The sequence below is a fragment of the Schistocerca americana genome, chromosome 1, assembly GCF_021461395.2.
Source record: "Schistocerca americana isolate TAMUIC-IGC-003095 chromosome 1, iqSchAmer2.1, whole genome shotgun sequence".
NCBI lineage: Eukaryota > Metazoa > Arthropoda > Insecta > Orthoptera > Acrididae > Schistocerca > Schistocerca americana.
Genome location: NC_060119.1, coordinates 301,319,558 through 301,340,310, shown reverse-complemented (window position 1 = coordinate 301,340,310; position 20,753 = coordinate 301,319,558). Strand labels below are relative to the sequence as shown.

Here is a 20,753-nt window from a genome sequence, read left to right as displayed (position 1 = left end):
ACAGTAAGAATTTGGGCATGCCCAAATACCTTTCTCATTCTTTTATTTTGCGAATTTTTGACATCAAATAATGTGAGGAAGTGGGTATGTATTTCTGTATCTGCTGCTTAGAGTGGCTACCTCGTATCAGTGTTAGTAACTGTACTTCTCAGTATAGGTGGCTGCTGAGATGGCAGTATTTAGGTTTTGAAACCACACATCACATTCTGTGCACATATCATTATCTTCAAATTCTGCATGAAGTACATCTACATTATACACTACCCAAAGTTTTGAAGCTGTTGCTTGCGTAAAATCTGTTTCAATTTCTTCCACTTTTCATCTTACATACTGTTTTCTTCTTGTGCTTCTTACCTTTCCTGGATGTTTGTAGTAGCTTACCCACACTCCTATTTTTTTATTCATTATTAAACCTAATCCTGCATTACCCCCATCTGATTTTGTATTTGTAACCCTGTATTCACCTGACCAGAAGTCTTGTTCCTCCTGCCACCGAACTTCACTAATTCCCACTATATCTAACTTTAACCTATCCATTTCCCTTTTTAAATTTTCTAACCTACCTGCCCGATTAAGGGATCTGACATTCCACACTCCGATCCATAGAATGCCAGTTTTCTTTCTCCTGATAACGACGTCCTCCTGAGTAGTCCCCGCCCGGAGATCCGAATGGGGGACTATTTTACCTCTGAAATATTTTACCCAAGAGGACACCATCATCATTTCATCATACAATAAAGCTGCATGCCCTCGGGACAAATTATGGCTGTAGTTTCCCCTTGCTTTCAGCCGTTCGCAGTACCACAACAGCAAGGCCATTTTGGTTAGTGTTACAGGGCCAGATCAGTCAATCATCCAGACTGCTGCCCCTGCAACTAATGAAAAGGCTGCTGCCCCTCTTCAGGAACCACATGTTTGTCTGGCCTCTCAACAGTTACCCCTCCGTTGTGGTTGCATCTACAGTACGGCTATCTGTATCGCTGAGGCACGCAAGCCTCCCCACCAACGGCGAGGTCCATGGTTCATTGGGGGGGTGGGGGGGTGGGGGCGGGGTGTCTAGACTACTAACATATTAACCAAACAATATTTTGTGTAAAATTTTCTAAAGTTTTCGGATGAGGGTTGTCAAGTAAATAATTCGTAAAAACTCAAAAATGCAATTTTTTACATTTTTAGCAATAAAAATTTCCATATTACAGATAGTTGGAGCATAGAAGATACTGTTTATACTTACATCAGTTGTGTTTGGTAACGTATTTGGTTATATGGCAGAAATGTAGCATTCTGCAACTTTCCAAATTAGAGTTTTTTTACAAGTAGAAAAATTAACTTAAATTTTGTGTTTAAGACAGAGATCTGATAAGTTAAAGGAAGCCCATAAGTGTGCAAGTGTCAACTAAATTTTAACACACTTAGCTTTAATGCGCGAAACCTCTCCAGTACTTTTGGTTTATTAAGTTTTTTTTGGTTCTCTACTGTTTTAAGAGTTATTTATAAAATATACATTTTCAAAAAGGCTGTACTAATTACAAAAATGAAGATAAAATGAAAATAATTTATTTCTTAACACTTATGATATAAAGGGTCTAACAAACATATATTTTCCCAGTGAAATTTACTACCACACGTTGATATTACCTGTATGATTTGAGGTGAAATCATCCATTAAAAAGAAGGTAGAAGACTAACAAAATATCTCAAATGGAAGAAAACAAGTGTTAGAGGTGAGGTTACAGTTTCAACGGAATGATGGTAAGGGCACATGAGAATATATGTGTGTGAACTAATCAAAACCATTCAGAAGCATGTGGAAGGGAATATGAGAAAGTACAATGAAAATTTGATAACAAAAACAACTGAAAATAATACAGATGCTTGTGTTGGACAGATGCCAGTTAAGATGGCAGATGACACCATAACTGACACAAACATGAGAAAATTACACAAGAACAAAGAGTTCAGTAATTCATCAGATTAACCTGAGACACAGATAGTTAATATTGAAAATAATGGCATTGTGAAAGTGATTCCAAATGAGTTGTGAAAAGGACTTTGAGACAAGAAGGAAACAGAGGAACATGGGTAAATGGTGTTCTAATATAAATGAAATGTAGTACAACTGAAAAGTGCAAAATTAAATACAGAATGCCTACGACTTAAAAACTACGCTATAATTGCTTTACTCAACAAAAAAGGAGGCACGATAGATACAAAAAACGTACAGATCTATCAGCCACCTCTCCACACCATAGATATTTACTTAAATTAACATCAACTGCACACACACACACACACACACACACACACACACACACACACACACTGGACATCAGACAAAAGAAGCAGCTGGCTTTAAAAGTATGTATAGCAGAATGGACCATTTGAAAGTACAGAAAAAGATTACAAAATGGAGCACTAAATATGAATTACCTCTTTGTCTAGAGTTCACAAAGCTGGAGAAAGCTTTTGACTGCTTTTGAGCAAATCTGTATGGGCAGTTCTTAAGCAAAAGTCACTGACTCTACTTATGTTAGTATAGAGAAGAATATGTACACAAATCTTACAGCTTCCATTAAAGTTCATGGAGACAGTGGAACATTCAGAATAGAAAAAGGGGAGGGAGAGATTAGCTCTAGAGATTCCGTATCACCAAAATACTGAGGGGAAGGTATATAAACAAATCTGTGGCACAGTCATGGGCTTCTACACAGCAACCTCCTATGCAAACCTTTTTATGTACCATCTAGAGGAAGCCTTCCTAGCCTCCCAAAAACCCAAACCCCTTGTTTGCTTCAGGTTCATTGATGATACCTCCATAAACTGGACTCACAACCAAGAAACTCATTCCTCATTTCTCCAAACCCTCAACACCTTCTCCCCCATCTATGTCACCTCCTCAGCCTCAAATCAAGGTGCCACCTTCCTGGACCTTGGCCTGCACCTCTGATGGTCCATCCACACCTCTGTCCATATTAACCCACTAATAACCAACAGTACCTGTATTTTGACATCTGCCATCCCTTCCACAGCAAAAATATCTCTCCTATATAGTCTAGCCACTCATGGACAGTGTACCTGCATTGACGAGAACTCCCCTGTCCAGTACGCTGAAGGTCTCGTGAGGGCTTTCATGGACAGGCACTACCCCCAGGCCATTATCTTCGCACACCCCTGGTCTTCCCACCATCCCCAAGAATTAGATACAAATAAGAACTTCCCTCATCACCCTCTATCACCGTGGACTGGGACAACTAAACTACATGCTTTGCCAGAACATTGAATAGCAATCATCATGCCCTGAAATGGAGAATATCTTACTCTAGATCCTTTCCACCCCTCCTAAAGTAATGTTACGTAACCCACCTAACTACCACATCATCTTAGCCCATCCCTATGCCACTCCTAATCCCAGCACCTTGGCACAGGGATCATATCCCTGGGGAAGACCAAGGTGCAAGATCTGCCCAATTTAATGATCCAGTCCGGTCAGAGTCTTATCCAACTCCATAGTCAGAGCCAGAGCCACCTATGAAAGCAGCCATGATATACACCAACTCTGCTTCAACCATTGCACAACTTTTTGTGTCAGTATGGCATCTAACAAGCTGTCTGCCAGAATGAATGGTCACCACCAAACTGTGGCCAAAAACAACGTTAACCACTCAGTGTCACAATGCTCCCCACTGGTTCTGGCACCCCTGCAGGACATGCCTGGCCCATACACCTGCTACCCTTGCTCCCACATTCCTAGGCAGCACATCAGCTGCTTCCTCCTGAGATGCTAGCTACTCACTCCCAGCCTCACTTCCTACATCCCATTCCTTTCTACCTCTGTACACCTCATCTGACACAACCTATACAGTCCACCTGCCTGCCGCACTGCCATCACAGCACTTGTCCATCTGACACTATGTAGTATGCAGGGGACAGGCTCATGAGCAAACATCAAGGATTCATCAATTTAGTACGAGAGAGAGAGAGAGAGAGAGAGAGAGAGAGAGAGAGAGAGAGAGAGAGAGAGAGAGAGACAGAGAGAGAGAGAGAGAGAGTGGGGCAGGAGGGGGGGGGGGGGGTGGCACCACGAGGACATGCGTATTTGGTCTGTGAGTCAAAGCTTCTGCTACTTGGTGAATAAGTTACTTACATTCTAACAGCTATATCATCATAGCTGAGAAAAAAGAAGCAATTCATTTTAACAGAGCTTAAAATAAACGAATTGAAATGGAAACTGTAAATATTAAAAATGGGGGTCATAAAATGAGTTGATTTTTTTCAGGCATGTAAAGAAAAATCAGGAAATGCAGAGGGAATTACACTAGGAAATAAGACACTAAAAATAGAAGAAAATTTTTGCTATTTTGGCAGTCAAATGATGATGGCCAAAGTAGTGAGGATACAAAATGTAACTGGCAACTGTAAGAAAAGCGTTTCTGAAGAAGAAAAGTTTGTTAGCATTGAATATAAATTTAAGTATTAGGAAGTCTTTTAGGAAGGTATGTTTTTGGAGTGTGGCCTTGTATGGAAGTGAAATGTAGGTGATAAGCAGTTCAGGCAAGAATAGAGTAAGGTGCGCCAAAAGAATATTGAAGATTAGAAGGATAGACCATATGACCAGTGAAGAGGTACTGGATACAATTGGGAACAAAAAAAATTGTGGCACAAGTTCCCTGAAAGAAGTGATTGGTTGGTACAAAACATTCGAATACATCAAGGAATCACCAATTTAGTAACAGAGAGGAGTGTGGGAGGTAAAAACTGCAGAGGGCAATCCAGGACATGAATACGGTTAGCAGGTTCAAATGGATGTAGGTTGCAGTAGCTATTCGGAGATGAGGCTTGCATGGATAGAACAACAAGGAGAGCTGTATCAAATAGTCTTCTGACTGAAGATCACAACAACAACATAAAGATGATGTTGGCTAGACAACAAAAGAAATAAACAGAACAGTAAAAAAAATGCTGTTTGTAAAATAGTTTTCAAAATTAAGCTTCTGATGTTTTTAAAATAGAAAGTCAACATACAGAGTGTATTATCAATTTTGACTTGTGGCACTGGCACATGGCCATTTAATCCAAAAACCATTCAAAAATGGGCAGAGCTCCACTGAGAAAGAATGTACAGTGGTTGAGGCATTGAACTTGCAGTTGACAGGAGCAGAGTTTAAATCTCTGTTTGGTCACCCATATTTTTATTTTTATCCCCAAATTGGCTGAAGCAAAGCTAGGTTGATTGATTTGGTAAGGCACACATTCAACTTACTTCTACATCCTCATCCTATCCAAATTTATGCCTTATCTTTAATGACTTCATTCTTTATGGGATACTTAATTCTCATTTTCCTTCCTTTCTTTAAGTGTTTGGTTTATTCTCCTTAAGTACTCTGAAGACAGAAGTCGTGATAACTGTTCAGTAGTTTCAACATTCTGGTAGAAAGCAATCAGTTAATTATGGATGCATCTCTGATGACTGAAAGAACTACACTATCTCAAGTGCCTCAAATTAGTAGCACACTGACTTCAGGAGATGAGTGAGAATTTAATCCATTCACCAGCACATAAAAATGTTTTCATATTCAGATAAGATAATGTCAATAACCCTAGTTTACAAAATGAGAGGATGTTGCCACTTTCACATAAATGTATGTTCACTATCCATTCTGAAAGGCTATGGACAAACAATGCTGCTAGTAGTCTACGGACATACGATGCTGCTAGTAGTCTATGGACATATGATGCTGTTAGTAGTCGTCTATGGACAAATAACTTTGCCACTAGTCTATGGGCAACAAATGTTGTTAGTAGAACTGCAAGTTTTGCAAAAGAACTTCTGTGAAGTTTGGAAGGAGGGAGAGGAGATATCAGCAGAATGAAAGCTGTAAGGATGGGTCCTGAGTTATGGTTGGGTAGCTCAATCAGTAGGGCATTGGCCCACAAAACGTAAAGTTCACGAGTTAGAGTCTCAGTTTGGCACACAGTTTTGATCTGTCTGGAAGTTTCATATCAGCACAAGCTCCACAGTAAGTTTCTGAGGCACTGACACCCTTTTAACTAAATGAAACAAAAATACTAGTTCCGAACACAGGTAATTCTAGAAGTTCCAATAACAGGCAACTGTGCCTGTGAGTTATCCTTTCCTGTTCCTAGAGCAAAACTTAAGTGCTTATACTTCTAACTGCTTTAGATACAATATTACCAATGACAACCAAGAATTTGTATAACCTCTCTGTACATTAAATAAATTAATAAAATAAAACCTAACAAAAAAAAGAGGAATTCATTGCAATTAGACAAGTTGTGGGTCTTAATGCTAGGTGTGACACTGCGATCTCTGATGGTGGTCAGATGACATGTCCTGTTGCACAGATACATACAAATAGTTTGGCTTCCTGAGCTTGTTTCATACCAGACACTAACCAACAAAGTCTTTCTGGCCACTGAGGATGTCTTCAGAACTGTCAGCCAAAATATTAGGCACACAAACATGTTCTAGACCATGGTTATGGATATTTAAAATCATGTTTTGTTTAAGGAACTGCTGCTGGAACAGTGTGATCACTTTTTATGCTTCATATAGACAACTACTAAGTATAAATGAGACCCCCCCCCCCCCCCCCCACACACACACACACACACACACACACACACACACACAAAACTGGTGCCCCTGCATGTCCACACATTTTGAGTGAAAGGACACAAAGCACAAAACACTTACATACACTGTTTTTAGTCACAATTTTGCCTAAATAAAAGACTCCACAAAATATTTATGCAAAGGACATGTGATATCCTCACTGGAAACAACACAAACAGGTGGTTTTAAAATGTGTCATTTTTTTAGTTATATTTTGGTGAGCACAGTGTCTATGATTGGAATTAACACAGTTATTATAAGGCATCCCATCTGCCTCACACTACCTTGCTCCTATCCTACAAAGAAAGACCACTATAAAAAATTTTCACTAAATAAGCTTTATTAAGTTTATGAAAGTTATGCTTACCAGGAAGCTTCTTCGTACGGAAAGAAGCATTCGTAATCATTGATTTGCTGACAGTCGTAACTGTTGTCGTTGCTGGTGTAAGAGCAACACTGATACCCATTGGTCCATCTGTAGGTTGACCTAAGAACACAGAGTACAAATTCAACTGTAGTAAAATGACTATTATTTGCAAAGTATTAGTGTTACTTCACATAAAATTATTTTCAGTACGAACTCAAGTCTAAGAGGTTAAGACAGTGTTTATGTTCTTCAATTGAAAAATGCGTTAAAATAAAAAGAATGAAAACTCTGTTACGCTGTCAGGTGAGTGATAACCTGTCATCTTCAGCTTTGCATTGACTATTTTCAAACACAAAATAAAAATAAACGCACACTTATCATTATGCATTAGCTGCACAAATGACCATTAGCTGCACGAAAGTATCATGCGCAGCACTGCATGCAATACTAATTGGCCACCAGGTAAAAATTTCTGCTCTTTTATTGAAATAAGTAACAATTTTAAGGTTTTAAATTTGACACATTAATAGCAAAGCAGGACAGAGAATATTTAAAGTGTATCAAATGTGTCAAAACTTAAGTAAGCCACACATAAGTGGTCAACGATGGAAGAACTTAGTGGACAGAAAAAGAAAGTATGTAAGTTGGGGTAGCAGCCCAATCTTTGTTTGGGATTTCATTCCCTAGCTCATACATGTACAATCTGAACTGAAGAATGGAAAGTCTGCTGGAAGAAAGCACAACCCCCAAGTAGCAGCTTGAAGAAGAAATCCACTATCTCTTCATGCAACACACCGGTTTGTCTGAGGAGTTCAATGCCCATAAGACTGATGAATCTGATCATCCTCAGAATTCTGCCGGCCTTAAATTTAAGGAGAGATTCTTTGCTGGCACTCTTAATGTAAAGTCCTTGTTGAAAACTGGTAAACAAAATGAACTGGAAATTTTCTTAGATAAATATGAAACCCAAGATCTTAACTGAACAAGCAACACAATTTCTGGATGAGAATATGACAAAGCAACAAAATACAAAATCTTCAAAGGTAAGACAGCAATTACAATTATGAAAGGAATACCACTATTATGTTTTATGTTCAGAAAGAGTTGATGATTTTCCACAGTTCATATCCAATTCAAAAGGTTCTCACTTCTGACAATGAAATACAAAAACACAAAACAACTTTTCTTAACCGTCATGCCCCAATAAAAAGATGATACGAAGAAGAATCCAAGTAAACCTGAAGAATTGTGGATGATAAAATATTCAAAATCCCAAAATCAATTATCATTATACTACTATGAGACTTCAATGCAAAATAGGCAAAAAAAGGACTTTCAGAAAAATGGTAGGAGAATTTTCAGCACATAAAAGACAAATAAAAATGGCATGAGATTGATTAATCTCTCTAAATCCTTTCATCTGATGTTAATATTATTAAGAAACTTCCAAGAAAAGCTGAAACACTGATACCCCTGTGGTTAAATCACGAAAAAGATTTATTTCCATATATAAATTAATCACAGAGAAGTATGTGATCTGGATAGCATTCAGTGTCCAAAATTATATAGTTATTCGTTGTTTTGTCTCAAAACAAGGAATAACTATATAATCCAAAACAAAGAATAAACACAATGCAGCACTGGATCATGGAACTCTCATCTAATGTGCACCACTGTACTGCAGAATGTATATAGTGGGAGTCACTACACCCCTAAAGCTGATGTTAGGTGTATTCCAACTGGACCACGTAGCTGTTTATTAAGAAATTATTAAGGAAATTCCCAATGTTAAAAATAATAAGAAATGGGGAATCTGACTCGGATCACTATCCCTTTAAAATTAAGCTAAAACTTCTGCCCTGCAAAATTCGAAGACGATCACAAAACTATAGAAAACTTTCAAGGAGAAATAAAAAAAAATCACTAAATCCTGTAACTGTAAATAATTGTTCAAACAGGTCAGTAGTTCACTGAAGAAAATATCTGCATCAGTTAAAGTTATTAAGAAAGTGATGAAATGACTTCTGTAAGGAAGTACTGGTGGAAAGAATGAAAAAATGGAAATGTTCTGGAAAGAATTAAAATAATGGGCTACTGAAACTACAAAGAAAAGATACAAGAATGATAAGGAGTATTAAAAGGGGTCTTCAAAATTCAGTGGAAGTGCAAATACAGAATAATTTTGCAAAAATAAGTCCAGAATTTTCTACCACAACTTTAAAAATAGCCTAAAAGCCTATCAATCACCAAACTTTTGCTTCAAATATGCAAATGGTAAAATTGGCCTTAACAATCCCAAAAACTGTGCAATACTGGCAAAATACTTCAAACACAGAAACAGACAGAGCCAAACCATAAACTATATTTTCCAGAGATTCACTAAAACCGAGAATATTATTCACCACCTAGAGCTGAACAAATTAAGTAAGTAGTAATAATGATAATGATGATGAAAATGGTCTGCATCATAGAAGAGGTTTTGAAAAAAGAAAAGCTCCCAGATGTATGGAAAGTGAATACAATATATCCATGGCACAAGAAAGGGTAACAAGCAAGATGTTGAGAGTAACAGAGGTATACCCTTTACAAATTGCTTGTAAGACATCCTCAACAATGTTACTTAACAGAGTACAGTCTACACTTGACTATCCACTGGGGAAATACCAACGTGAGTTTAGAAAGGGAAGTTCATGCCTGGAAACAATTTGCAACCTGAAACCCATTAATTCACCACAAATTAATGAACTCGAAAGACATAGTTTAACATTTATTACCTTAATAAATTTTTTTTTGACCCTGTTGACAGGGAAATCCTAGACAAAGTAATCTGTGGATTTAGAGTTATAATTAACACTTTTCCGTCTGCACATCTCAAACAAATTTATTCGCTTGGCAAAAGCAGCACTAATTTGGATTACTTGGCTCGTCGCTGGCCACTTGTCACCTTTCCGTTGATAACAAGCTTCAAACGCATTGACTTATGCTTTAATTTTCCGGAAATCCTCTATTTTGCCATATCTTTCCACAAACTCGAAATTTCTTTTCAAGTAACTTCTCTGCAAGTTCTACACTGTTATTCGACATATTAAACTCTGTCGAATAATAGTAATGGTTTCTTGCATTGCCAGTTTTCTTATTTTGAGCTAGCTCATGTTTATTTCTAAATTTCAAAATTATAGGTGTATATTTTTCACTTTTTCCCTTTCTCATTTCTTTTATTTTCATTCGCAGCCATTTTTATTATGATACAATATTCTCAACTGATTATGTATGATGAGAGAGATCTGTCAAATGGTTCAACAGTTTGCTGTTGTGTGCTATTCAACAAATTAATACTGTAGACATAAGACTTTGTTTAATATCCTGTCAGTTTTTGTATTAAAAAATAAAGAAAACATTTATATGATGTGATTGATGTATTTGTTTGTGCTTCTGTAGTTTTAATTCTGTTGATATAGTATTCTTTTCTCCAGTGTACTATTCGTCGTAGATAGAAAATTCGCAAAATTTCATTCTTTGTTTTCTTCTTGCATTAAGACTGTGCCAGTTTCTTTTACCTCCTGCCTTGGAATCCTTCCATTTTTAAAACTTTTTCTTTAAAGATTCCTCTTTCCAATATTACTACTTACCTTACGTTAATGCTTTCCATGTATTCCCTAACCTCTTGAATCCACGTGAGTATTAATTTTTTTCCCCCCCCTTAAGATAAATGAAGATCTGCTTGGGGAGCCTATTTCATCCAGTCTGTAGATATGTCAAAAGGGGCAGGAAAGAGAAAGAGAGAGAGAGAGAGAGAGAGAGAGAGAGAGAGAGAGAGAGTGAGTTATCTCATCTTCCTTACTGTTTCTGATATCCTTTTTTGTTGTTGTTGTTGTTGTTGTTGTCGTCGTTGTTGCTCCCCAAATATTTTAATTTTTGTTTGCCTTTTCTATTCTCCCAATACCTGTTGTTGAGTATGTTGGACCACTTTGTATATTTATCATGAACTTTGTTTACTCTGCAGAGATTTGTAAGCCTGCCAAGTTGGCTCTCTCTTCCTGAGGATTGATGTATGTTGCTATATCCATCAGGCTTTGAGAAAGAATGACCGAATCATCCACAAATGCTAGGCAATTTATTGCAATATCCTCATTTTCCCCCCTAGCATGAATGGCAATATATAGGATTCTTTGTTTTTCATTCCAAATTCATAAAATTTTCTTCATGTCACGGTTGAAAAGAAGTGGAGATAAACCACCAGCTTGCTGACACCTGCACATATTTTGAAAGTTTGAGATCTCTTACCCATAAACTTTACTTTTCAGTTTGTGTCAGTCAGAGTTTCTCGAATTGGGTTTGCCAACTTAACAGTGGTGTCGTGCGCAAAATAGCGGTCAACAGCCAGTGACACCATAGTGGTGTCGTCTGCATAGTATCGCTCAGTGGCCGGCCACACCACAGTGGTGTCATCTGCATAGTATCGCACAGTGGCCGGCAACAGCACTTTAGTATTTTTGGCATTCTGTTGGCGTTTTGTTTAGGTAACAATAAGTTACACATGTCAACAAGTTTTTTGTTTTTATATGTACTTGTGCCCTTTCATCATGGCGGGCGAAAGAGACAATAGGATTAATAGGATTATTTACGATGAATGTGCGGATGTCTTGTCTGATGTTCCAGACAAATTGGCTGATTGGGAAGAAAATATATATAAAAAAAGAAGCAGAATCATAGGAAGATAGTGAAATACGTCCAAAAATAATTCGGCGAACGCTATGATTGCCAACTAATTCGGATGAATCAGACAAAGAAGACAGTGCACAGTGGTCAGACTTTGATTTACTGAGGACCAATAATAAATTTGAAGGATCCCCGGGTCCAAACATATTTCCCAAAGATACACAGAGCGTCGAGGATATTGTAGAATTATATATTTGGAACAATCTATTTGAATAGCTTGCATTTATCGCGAATCTCTTGCCCAACGTTAAGTACCGAGCGACTGGAAAAAAGCGCAGGTGATGCCTGTATATAAGAAGGGTAGAAGGACGGACCCTCAAAATTACAGACCAATATCCTTAACATCAGTTTGTTGCAGGATTCTCGAACATATTCTCAGTTCAAATATAATTAATTTCCTTGAGACGGAGAAGTTGGTGTCCATGCATCAGCATGGCTTTAGAAAGCATCACTCCTGCAAAACACAACTCGCCCTTTTTTCACATGATATCTTGCGAACCATGGATGAAGGGTATCAGACGAATGCCATATTCCTTGACTTCTGGAAAGCGTTTGACTCGATGCCCCACTGCAGACTAAGGTACGAGCATATGGAATTGGTTCCCAAATATGTGAGTGGCTCGAAGACTTCTTAAGTAATAGAACCCACTACGTTGTCCTCGACGGTGAGTGTTCATCGGAGGAGAGGGTATCATCTGGAGTGCCCCAGGGAAGTGTGGTAGGTCCGCTGTTGTTTTCTATCTGCATAAATGATCTTTTGGATAGGGTGGAGAGCAGTGTGCGGCTGTTTGCTGATGATGCTGTGGTGTACAGGAAGGTGTTATCGTTGAGTGACTGTAGGAGGATACAAGATGACTTGGATAGGATTTGTGATTGGTGTAAAGAATGGCAGCTAACTCTAAATATAGATAAATGTAAATCAATGCAGATGAATACGAAAAAGAATCCTGTAATGTTTGAATACCCCATTAGTAGAGTTGCGCTTGACACAATCACGTCGATTAAATATTTGGGCGTAACATTGCAGAGCAATATGAAGTGGGACAAGCATGTAATGGCATTTGTGGGGAAGGCGGATAATCGTCTTTGGTTCATTGGTATAATTTTGGGAAGATGTGGTTCATCTGTAAAGGAGACCACTTATAAAATACTAATACAACCTATTCTTGAGTACTGCTCGAGTGTTTGGGATCCCTATCAGGTCGGATTGAGGGAGGACATAGAAGCAATTCAGAGGCGGGCTGCTACATTTGTTACTGGTAAGTTTGATCATCACACGAGTGTTACGGAAATGCTTCAGGAACTCGGGTGGGAGTCTCTGGAGGAAAGGAGGCATTCTTTTTGTGAATCACTACTGAGGAAGTTTAGAGAACCAGCATTTGAGGCTGACTGCAGTACAATTTTACTGCCGCCAACTTATATTTTGCGGAAAGACCACAAAGATAAGAGAGATTAGGGCTCGTACAGAGGCATATAAGCAGTCATTTGTCCCTCATTCTCTTTGGGAATGGAATAGGGAGAGAGGATGCTAGTTGTGGTACGAGGTACCCTCCGCCACACACCGTATTGTGGATTGTGGGGTATGTATGTATGTAGATGTAGAATATATTAGCAACGAAACCAACAAGTACTACAGTCAAAATTGCAATAGAAGGAAACTGGATTAAGAAAATGCCAAATTTGTTGATGTTACAGGACCTGAACTTAGAAAATGGTGTGGGCTTGGTATCCTTTTGGGAATTGTCAAAAAAGCAAGGATTGATGATTATTGGTCAACGAATCCGATGATAGACACCCCAATATTTCGCAAAACGATGTCCCACAACCGATTCAGACAAATATTATCATTTTTACATTTTTCCAACGGCAACTTTTCCGACAGCAACAATAAGCCGGATAATGCCATCTGGCTTGTCTAAGTACAATTCGTAATTGCTTATTTTTCCAAAAAGTTTAAAGACACTTTTAATCTAAGTCAAAACATCTCAACTGATGAAGTGACAACGGAGAGCTGTGGGGTTAACGGAGTCCTTAAGGCGATGTGAAAGGTCCAGGTGAAGCTTCAGCCTAGGTTTAGACCATGGAGGTGTATGTGAATGGAACTCGAGGAGAGGTGGTAAAAAGGAGGACTCCAATTCAGAGAGAATGGACCTGATGTGTCTGCAATCGTGAGCCCAGACCTGGGCCACCTATGCGGGAGATGAACCGCTGGGGGTGGGAAAAGGAGACGGTAATTCGGATGCGCAGGAGAAAATGGTTCAATGGCTCTGAGCACTATGCGACTTAACTTCTGAGGTCATCAGTCACCTAGAACTTAGAACTAATTAAACCTAACTAACCTAAGGACATCACACACATCCATGCCCGAGGCAGGATTCGAACCTGCGACCGTAGTGGTCGCTCGGTTCCAGACTGCAGCACCTAGAACTGCACGGCCACTCCGGCCGGCTGCGCAGGAGAACTACGAATGTGCGCAACATAACTGGTGACCAGTTGTGCACGTTGGATCTGCAATGGAGGCACTCCGGCCTCCACCGTGACACTGGGCACCAGACTCATTCTAAAGGCTCCTGTCACTAGACGAATGCCAGAGTGGTGCACTGGGTCAAATAAACGCAATGCTGAGTGTGCCACCGAACTGTAAACCAGACTCCCACAGTCAAGGCGAAATTGAACACGGGCTCTGTATAGCTGCAGCAGCGTAGAGCGATCTGCACCCCAGTTGGTGTTGGTCAAGCAGCGGAGAGCATTGAGGTGCTGCCAGCACTTCCACTTAAGCTGACGGAGGTGAGGGACCCAAGTCAATCAGGCGTCAAAAACCAGTCCTAAGAATCAATATTTATCCACTACAGTGAGTGGATCATCATTAAGGTGAAGTTCTGGTCCGGATGAGTGGTACGATGCTGACAGAAGTGCATGACACACGACTTTGCAGCTGAAAACTGGAAGCCATTGGCTAGGGCCCATGACTGCACCTTTTGAATGGCTCCCTGTAAGTGTCGCTAAGCAACACCAGTACTGGAGGAGCAACACGAAATGCGGAAGTCATCCGCATACAGAGGGGGTGAGAACGACAACCCTACAGCTGCTGTTAATGACCACTAAAAATAGAAACACTAAATACAGAGCCCTGCGGAATGCCATTCTCCTGAATACGGGGGAACTATGGAAGGCACCAACTTGGACACAGAAAGCATGGAGCAACAGGAAGTTTTGGATAAAAATCGGGAGCAGGCCCCAGAGACCCCACTCATAAACGTGGCAAGGATATTATGTTGCCAGGTCGTGTCGTATGTTTTACGTAAGTCAAAAAGACGGCAACCAGATGTTGGCACCTGGAAAAGGCTCTTCGGATGGCAGACTTGAGGAACAAAAGATTGTCAGTGGTAGAGCGACCCTGGCAGAAGCCGCCCTGACATGGAGCCAGTAGTCCACGTGACTCCAGGACCCAACCCAACGGCTGACACATCATACGTTCTAGCAGCTTACAAAGAACATTAGTAAGGCTGATGGGCCCGGTTATTACCGGTTTTGAGCACTGGAATGATGGTGCTCTCCCACCATAGCAATGCAAGGACACCATCGCACCAGATCCGGTTGAAGTTGATGAGGATATGTCGCCTGCAGTCAGATGAAAGATGTTTAATCATATGGATGTGGATACGATCCAGCTCAGGAGCTGTGTTGGGGCAATGTGCAAGGGTACTGAGGAGCTCCCACTCTGTAAATGGTCGACACGTACCTCTCCCAACACTCCTGTTTCCGTTGTTTTATAAGCTGGCGAATGCGGGCACGGTGCTGCTTAAAGACTATTAGGTGCTCTAGGGAAGGGTGCTGCTTATGTCACTGTAGAGCTTGCCGACGCTCTTTAATTTTCTCAGCGGATTCCGGCGACCACCAAGGGACTGTATTTCACCAAGTCACCCTAAGGAAAGAGGGATCGAATTTTACACTGCAAAAACGATCACTGTAGTACCTGCTCAACCACGACGACGATGGCACCATGTGGGGGAGATTCAACAGTGACAGCAGAGGTGAAGGATACCCAGTCTACCTTGTTTAAAGCACATCTGGGTAGGCATCCACGGGCATGATGCCATGGGAGTGACAGGAAGATGGGGAAATGGTCACTACCACACAGGTCGTCATGCGTTCTCCAGTGGATAGATAGGAGAAGGCCAGGACTGCAGACAGAGATAAATGACAGAATATGTGGCATATGCCACACTGAAATGTGTGGGGGCACCTGTATTTAAGAGGCAGAGGTTGAGGTGGGACACTAAATTTCCGACATCTCTACAACGGCCAGTAAGCACAGTGCCGGCCCACAAGAGGTTATGGGCGTTAAAATCTCCCAAAAGTAGGAAAGGTTTAGGGAGTAGATCAATCAGTGCAGCCAATACGGTCAGGGGTACTGCTCAATCTGGAGGGAGATATACGTTGTAGACAGTTATTTCCTGCGTTGTCCGTATCCTTCAGGAGGAGTTTGAAGGGGCACAGGTTCACTACAGACTGAGTTCACGACATAGATGCAAACTCCACCTGACACACTATTATATTCGCTGCGGTTCTTTTGATATCCCCTGTAGTTGCAAAGGGCAGGGGTTCACACTGCTGGGAACCAGGTTTCCTGGAGGGCAATTCAGAAAGCAGGTGTAAAGCTTAATGGTTGCCGTAGCTCAGCCAGGTGCTGGAAGAAACTGCTGCAATTCCACTAGAGGATGATGCGATCATGAGACTGGGAAAGCATGAAACAATGAGGCAGTCTACACCTCAGGGTCACATGCTGCCACCAACTTATTTACTGAACAGGCTACATCCATTGTATCTGAGGACCCAGCGAGATCTCTAGGTCCTCAGTGGAAGCCAGAATCGCCACTTCTTCCTCAGACGCAGAGCTTGTAGGTAGCGGTTGTGTGGGTGCCACCAGTCCCTTGACTCTTAGCGGTCTTTTTCAGTTTTTCTCGCTGCTCCTTAGGTTTGTCCGGCTGGGAAGGCTCCACTGATTCAGTCTCAGGGATACCTGTGGTTGCTTCAGCCACTGGCGGGTGTCACCTTTACCACTGGTAGGAACCTGGGAAGGGAGTGACCCAAGGGACCCCTTCCTAGCGAGAGGAGCCAAAGAAGACGTATGCTTCTCCAGCTGAGTAGTGGGGACTGATGTCCCCAATGGTGAGGGGGGGGGGGGGGGGGGTGTTGCTCCCAAAGTAGGTGGTGGAGGAGTAACAGGGAGGGAAGTGCCCCCCACCATCAAGTGGGCAGGTGGAGTCTGGCGGCTCTAAGAGCCAACTGTATGCAGTGGAACGGAAGATGGTAGAACCATTGTCGTAGCAGCGGTGTAGGTTGATGTCATACACACAGGATGTATGCCTCTCATTTTCTCTTAGCCTCAGTGTAGGTCAGTCGGTCCAGAGCCTTGTCTTTCATAATTTTCCTTTCTTTCTGGAGAATCCTGCAGTCTGGCAAGCAAAGCGAATGGTGCTCTCTGCAGTTGACACAGATGGAAGGCGGGGCATGTGGAGTATTGGGATGCGAAGGACATCCACAATCCCGACAGGTGACACTGGAAGCACAACGTAAAGAAATTTTCACTGTTTCCAACAAGAAGTGTCTAGTAACCACAGTTTAGTCAGCTATCAGCCACCTTTAGTGAATTGGCAGTCTAGTTAAAAGTTGATTAACTCTCTACAGTAAATTGTTGATTTCTTAGGATGGATAGAATGTGTGGCTGCTGTGTACGGACACAGGAGGAGCTGGCCACACTTCGCTAACAGCTGAACGTGTTGACGGGTGCGGTCAGCCGTCTTCAGGCAGCCGCCACTGAGTGTAGCGGCAATGGGAAGTCTGGTGTGTCACATGGTACACCCCAGGTGTTACATGCTTCACCCATGGTCCCTGCTGTCAAGACATCTTTGCGGGTACTGGGTGCGGTTGGGCCACCCTCTCCCCAATGGGAGTGGCAGGTTCAGCGGTGTTCACGTCGCATGAGGCAGAGGGTCAATGTGGAGGCTGGCCGTCTGGCATCGCCCGTTCTGCCTATGAATGGACATGTGGCCGCTCCTTCAGCAAGGTCCGGGCATGCACACGGGAGAAGGGGTTTATTAGTTATTGGGAGCTCCAATGTTAAGTGGGTGATGGAGCCCCTTAGGGAAATAGCAGAAAGGCCAGGGGAGAAGGCCAGTGTTCACTCTGTTCGCTTGCTGGGGGGTCTCATCTGAGATGCGGAGGCCCTGCCAGCGGCGATAGAGAGCACTGGGTGCACCCAATTGCAAATTGTTGCTCATGTCGGCACCAATGACTCCTGCCGTCTGGTTTCAGAGGTCATCCTCAGTTCATACAGGTGGTTGGCGGAGTTGGTGAAGGCGGAAAGCCTCGCTCGTGGGGTGGAATCTGAGATAACTATTTGTAGTATCGTTCCCAGAACCGACAGCGGTCCTCTGGTTTGGAGCTGAGTGGAAGGCTTAAACCAGAGGCTCAGACAATTTTGTGGAGATCTGGGGTGCAAATTTCTTAACCTCCGCTATCGGGTGGAGAAATGTAGGGTCCCCCTGAATAGGTCAGGCGTGCACTACACGCAGGAAGCGGCTACAAGGGTAGCGAATTATGTGTGGAGTGCACATGTGGGTTTTTTAGGTTAGGGTATTCCCTCCCTAGGCCCGACAAGACACCTCCTGAGATGCGACAAGGTAGCAGTAGGCAAAACACAACAGGGAATATCAATATTAATGTGGTAATAGTAAATTGCAGGAGGGTCTATAGAAAGGTCCCAGAATCACTCTCATTAATAAACAGTCACAATGCCCACATAGTACTAGGGACGGAAAGTTGGCTGAAACCAGATGTAAATAGTAATGAAATTCTAAACTCAGATTGGAATGTATACCGCAGAGACAGGCTGAACAGTGAAGGGGGAAGCATGTTTATATCGATAAAAAGTGCAATAGTATAGAAGGAAATTGACAGATATCCGAAATGTGAAATAATTTGGGTGAAGGTCACTGTTAAAGCAGGCTCAAACATGGTAATTTGATGTCTCTATAGGCCCCCTGTCTCAGCAGCTGTTGTGGCACAGCACCCGAAGGAACATTTGGAAAATATTTCAAGTAGATTTCCCAACCATGTTATAGTTCCGGGTGGAGATTTTAATTTACCAGATATAGACTGGGAGATTCAAATGTTTATAAAAGTTGGCAGGGACAAAGTATCCAGCGAAATTTTTTTAAGTGCGTTATCTGAAAACTACCTTGAGCAGTTAAACAGAGAACAGACTTGTGGCGATAACATAATAGACCTTCTGGTGACAAATAGACCAGAACTATTTGAAACAGTTAACACAGAACAGGAAATCAGCTATCATAAAGCAGTTACAGCATCGGTGATTTCAGACATAAATAGAAATATTAAAAAAGGTAGGAAGATTTTTCTGTTTAGTAAAAGTGACAAAAAGCAGATTTCAGAGTACTTGACAGCGCAACACAAAAGTTTTATCTCAAATACAGATAGTGTTGAGGTTCAGTGGACAAAGTTCAAAACCATCATACAATATGCATTAGGTGAGTATGCACCAAGCAAGATCGTATGAGATGGGAAAGAGCCACCGTGGTACAACAACTGAGTTAGAAAACTGCTACGGAAGCAAAGGGTACTTCACAGCAAACAAACATAGCCAAAGCCTTGCAGACAAACAAAAATTACACGAAGCGAAATGCAGTGTGAGGAGGGCTATGCGAGAGGCATTCAATGAATTCGAAAGTAAAGTTCTATGAACTGATTTGGTAGAAAATGCTAAGAAATTCTGGTCTAATGTCAAAGCGGTAGGTGGATCAAAACAAAATGTCCAGACACTCTGTGACCAAAATAGTACTGAAACAGAGGATGACAGACTAAAGGCCAAGATACTAAATGTCTTTTTTCCAACGTTGTTTCACAGAGGAAGACTGCACTGTAGTTCCTTCTCTAGATTGTCACACAGATAACAAATTGGTAGATATCGAAATAGATGACAGAGGGATAGAAAAACAATTAAAATCGCTCAAAAGAGGAAAGGCTGCTGGACCTTATAGGATACCAGTTCCATTTTACACTGAGTATGCGAAAGAATTTGCCCCCCCCCCCCTTTCTTGCAGCGGTGTACCGTAGGTCTCTAGAAGAGCGTAGCGTTCCTAAAGATTGGAAAAGGGCACAGGTCATCCCTGTTTTCAAGAAGGGACGTCAAACAGATGTGCAGAACTATAGATCTATATCTCTAACATCAATCAGTCGTAGAATTTTGGAACACATATTTTGTTCGAGTGTAATGACTATTCTGGAGACCAGAAATCTATTCTGTAGGAATCAGCATGGGTTTTGAAAAAGACAATCGTGTGAAACCCAGCTCACTCAGAGGGCCATAGATACGGGTTCCCAGGTAGATGCCGTGTTTCTTGTCTTTCGCAAGGCATTTGATACAGTTCCCCACAGTCGTTTAATGAAAAAAGTAAGAGCAAATGGACTATCAGACCAACTGTGTGATTGAATTGAAAAGTTCCTAGATAACAGAATGCACCATGACATTCTCAATGGAGAGAAGTCTTCTGAAGTAAAAGTGATTTCAGGTGTGCCACAGACGAGTGTCTTAGGACCATTGCTATTCACAACATACATAAATGACCTTGTGGATAACATAGGAAGTTCACCGAGGCTTTTTGCGGATGATAATGTAGTATATCGAGAGGTTGTAACAATGGTAAATTGTATTGAAATGCAGGAGGATCAGCAACGAATTGACGCATGGTGCAGGGAATAGCAATTCAATCTCAATGTAGACAAGTGTAATGTGCTGTGAATACACAGAAAGATAGTTGCCTTATCATTTAGCTACAAAATAGCAGGTCAGCAACTGGAAGCAGTTAATTCCAAAAATTATCTGGGAGTGCGCATTAGGAGTGATTTAAAATGGAATGACCATATAAAATTAATTGTCGGTAAAGCACACGCCAGACTGAGATTCATTGGAAGAATCCTAAGGAAATGCAATCCGAAAACAAAGGAAGT

At 41.3% G+C, this 20,753-nt stretch overlaps 1 protein-coding gene across 5 annotated transcripts in view; it reads right to left on the bottom strand.

Annotated features, from left to right (window-relative positions):
* The window catches only part of LOC124595447 (hyccin), a 165,216-nt gene that overhangs the window by 72,636 nt on the left and 71,827 nt on the right, over positions 1–20,753 (bottom strand). For all 5 annotated transcript variants that reach the window (XR_006978207.1, XM_047134193.1, XM_047134205.1 and 2 more), the window contains one exon: positions 7,002–7,121. Coding sequence is in view for 4 of the 5 variants with exons in the window: in XM_047134193.1 (XP_046990149.1) it covers positions 7,002–7,121 (120 nt within the window). In the remaining variant the exon portion in view is untranslated. The remainder of the gene's footprint in view (positions 1–7,001; positions 7,122–20,753) is intronic.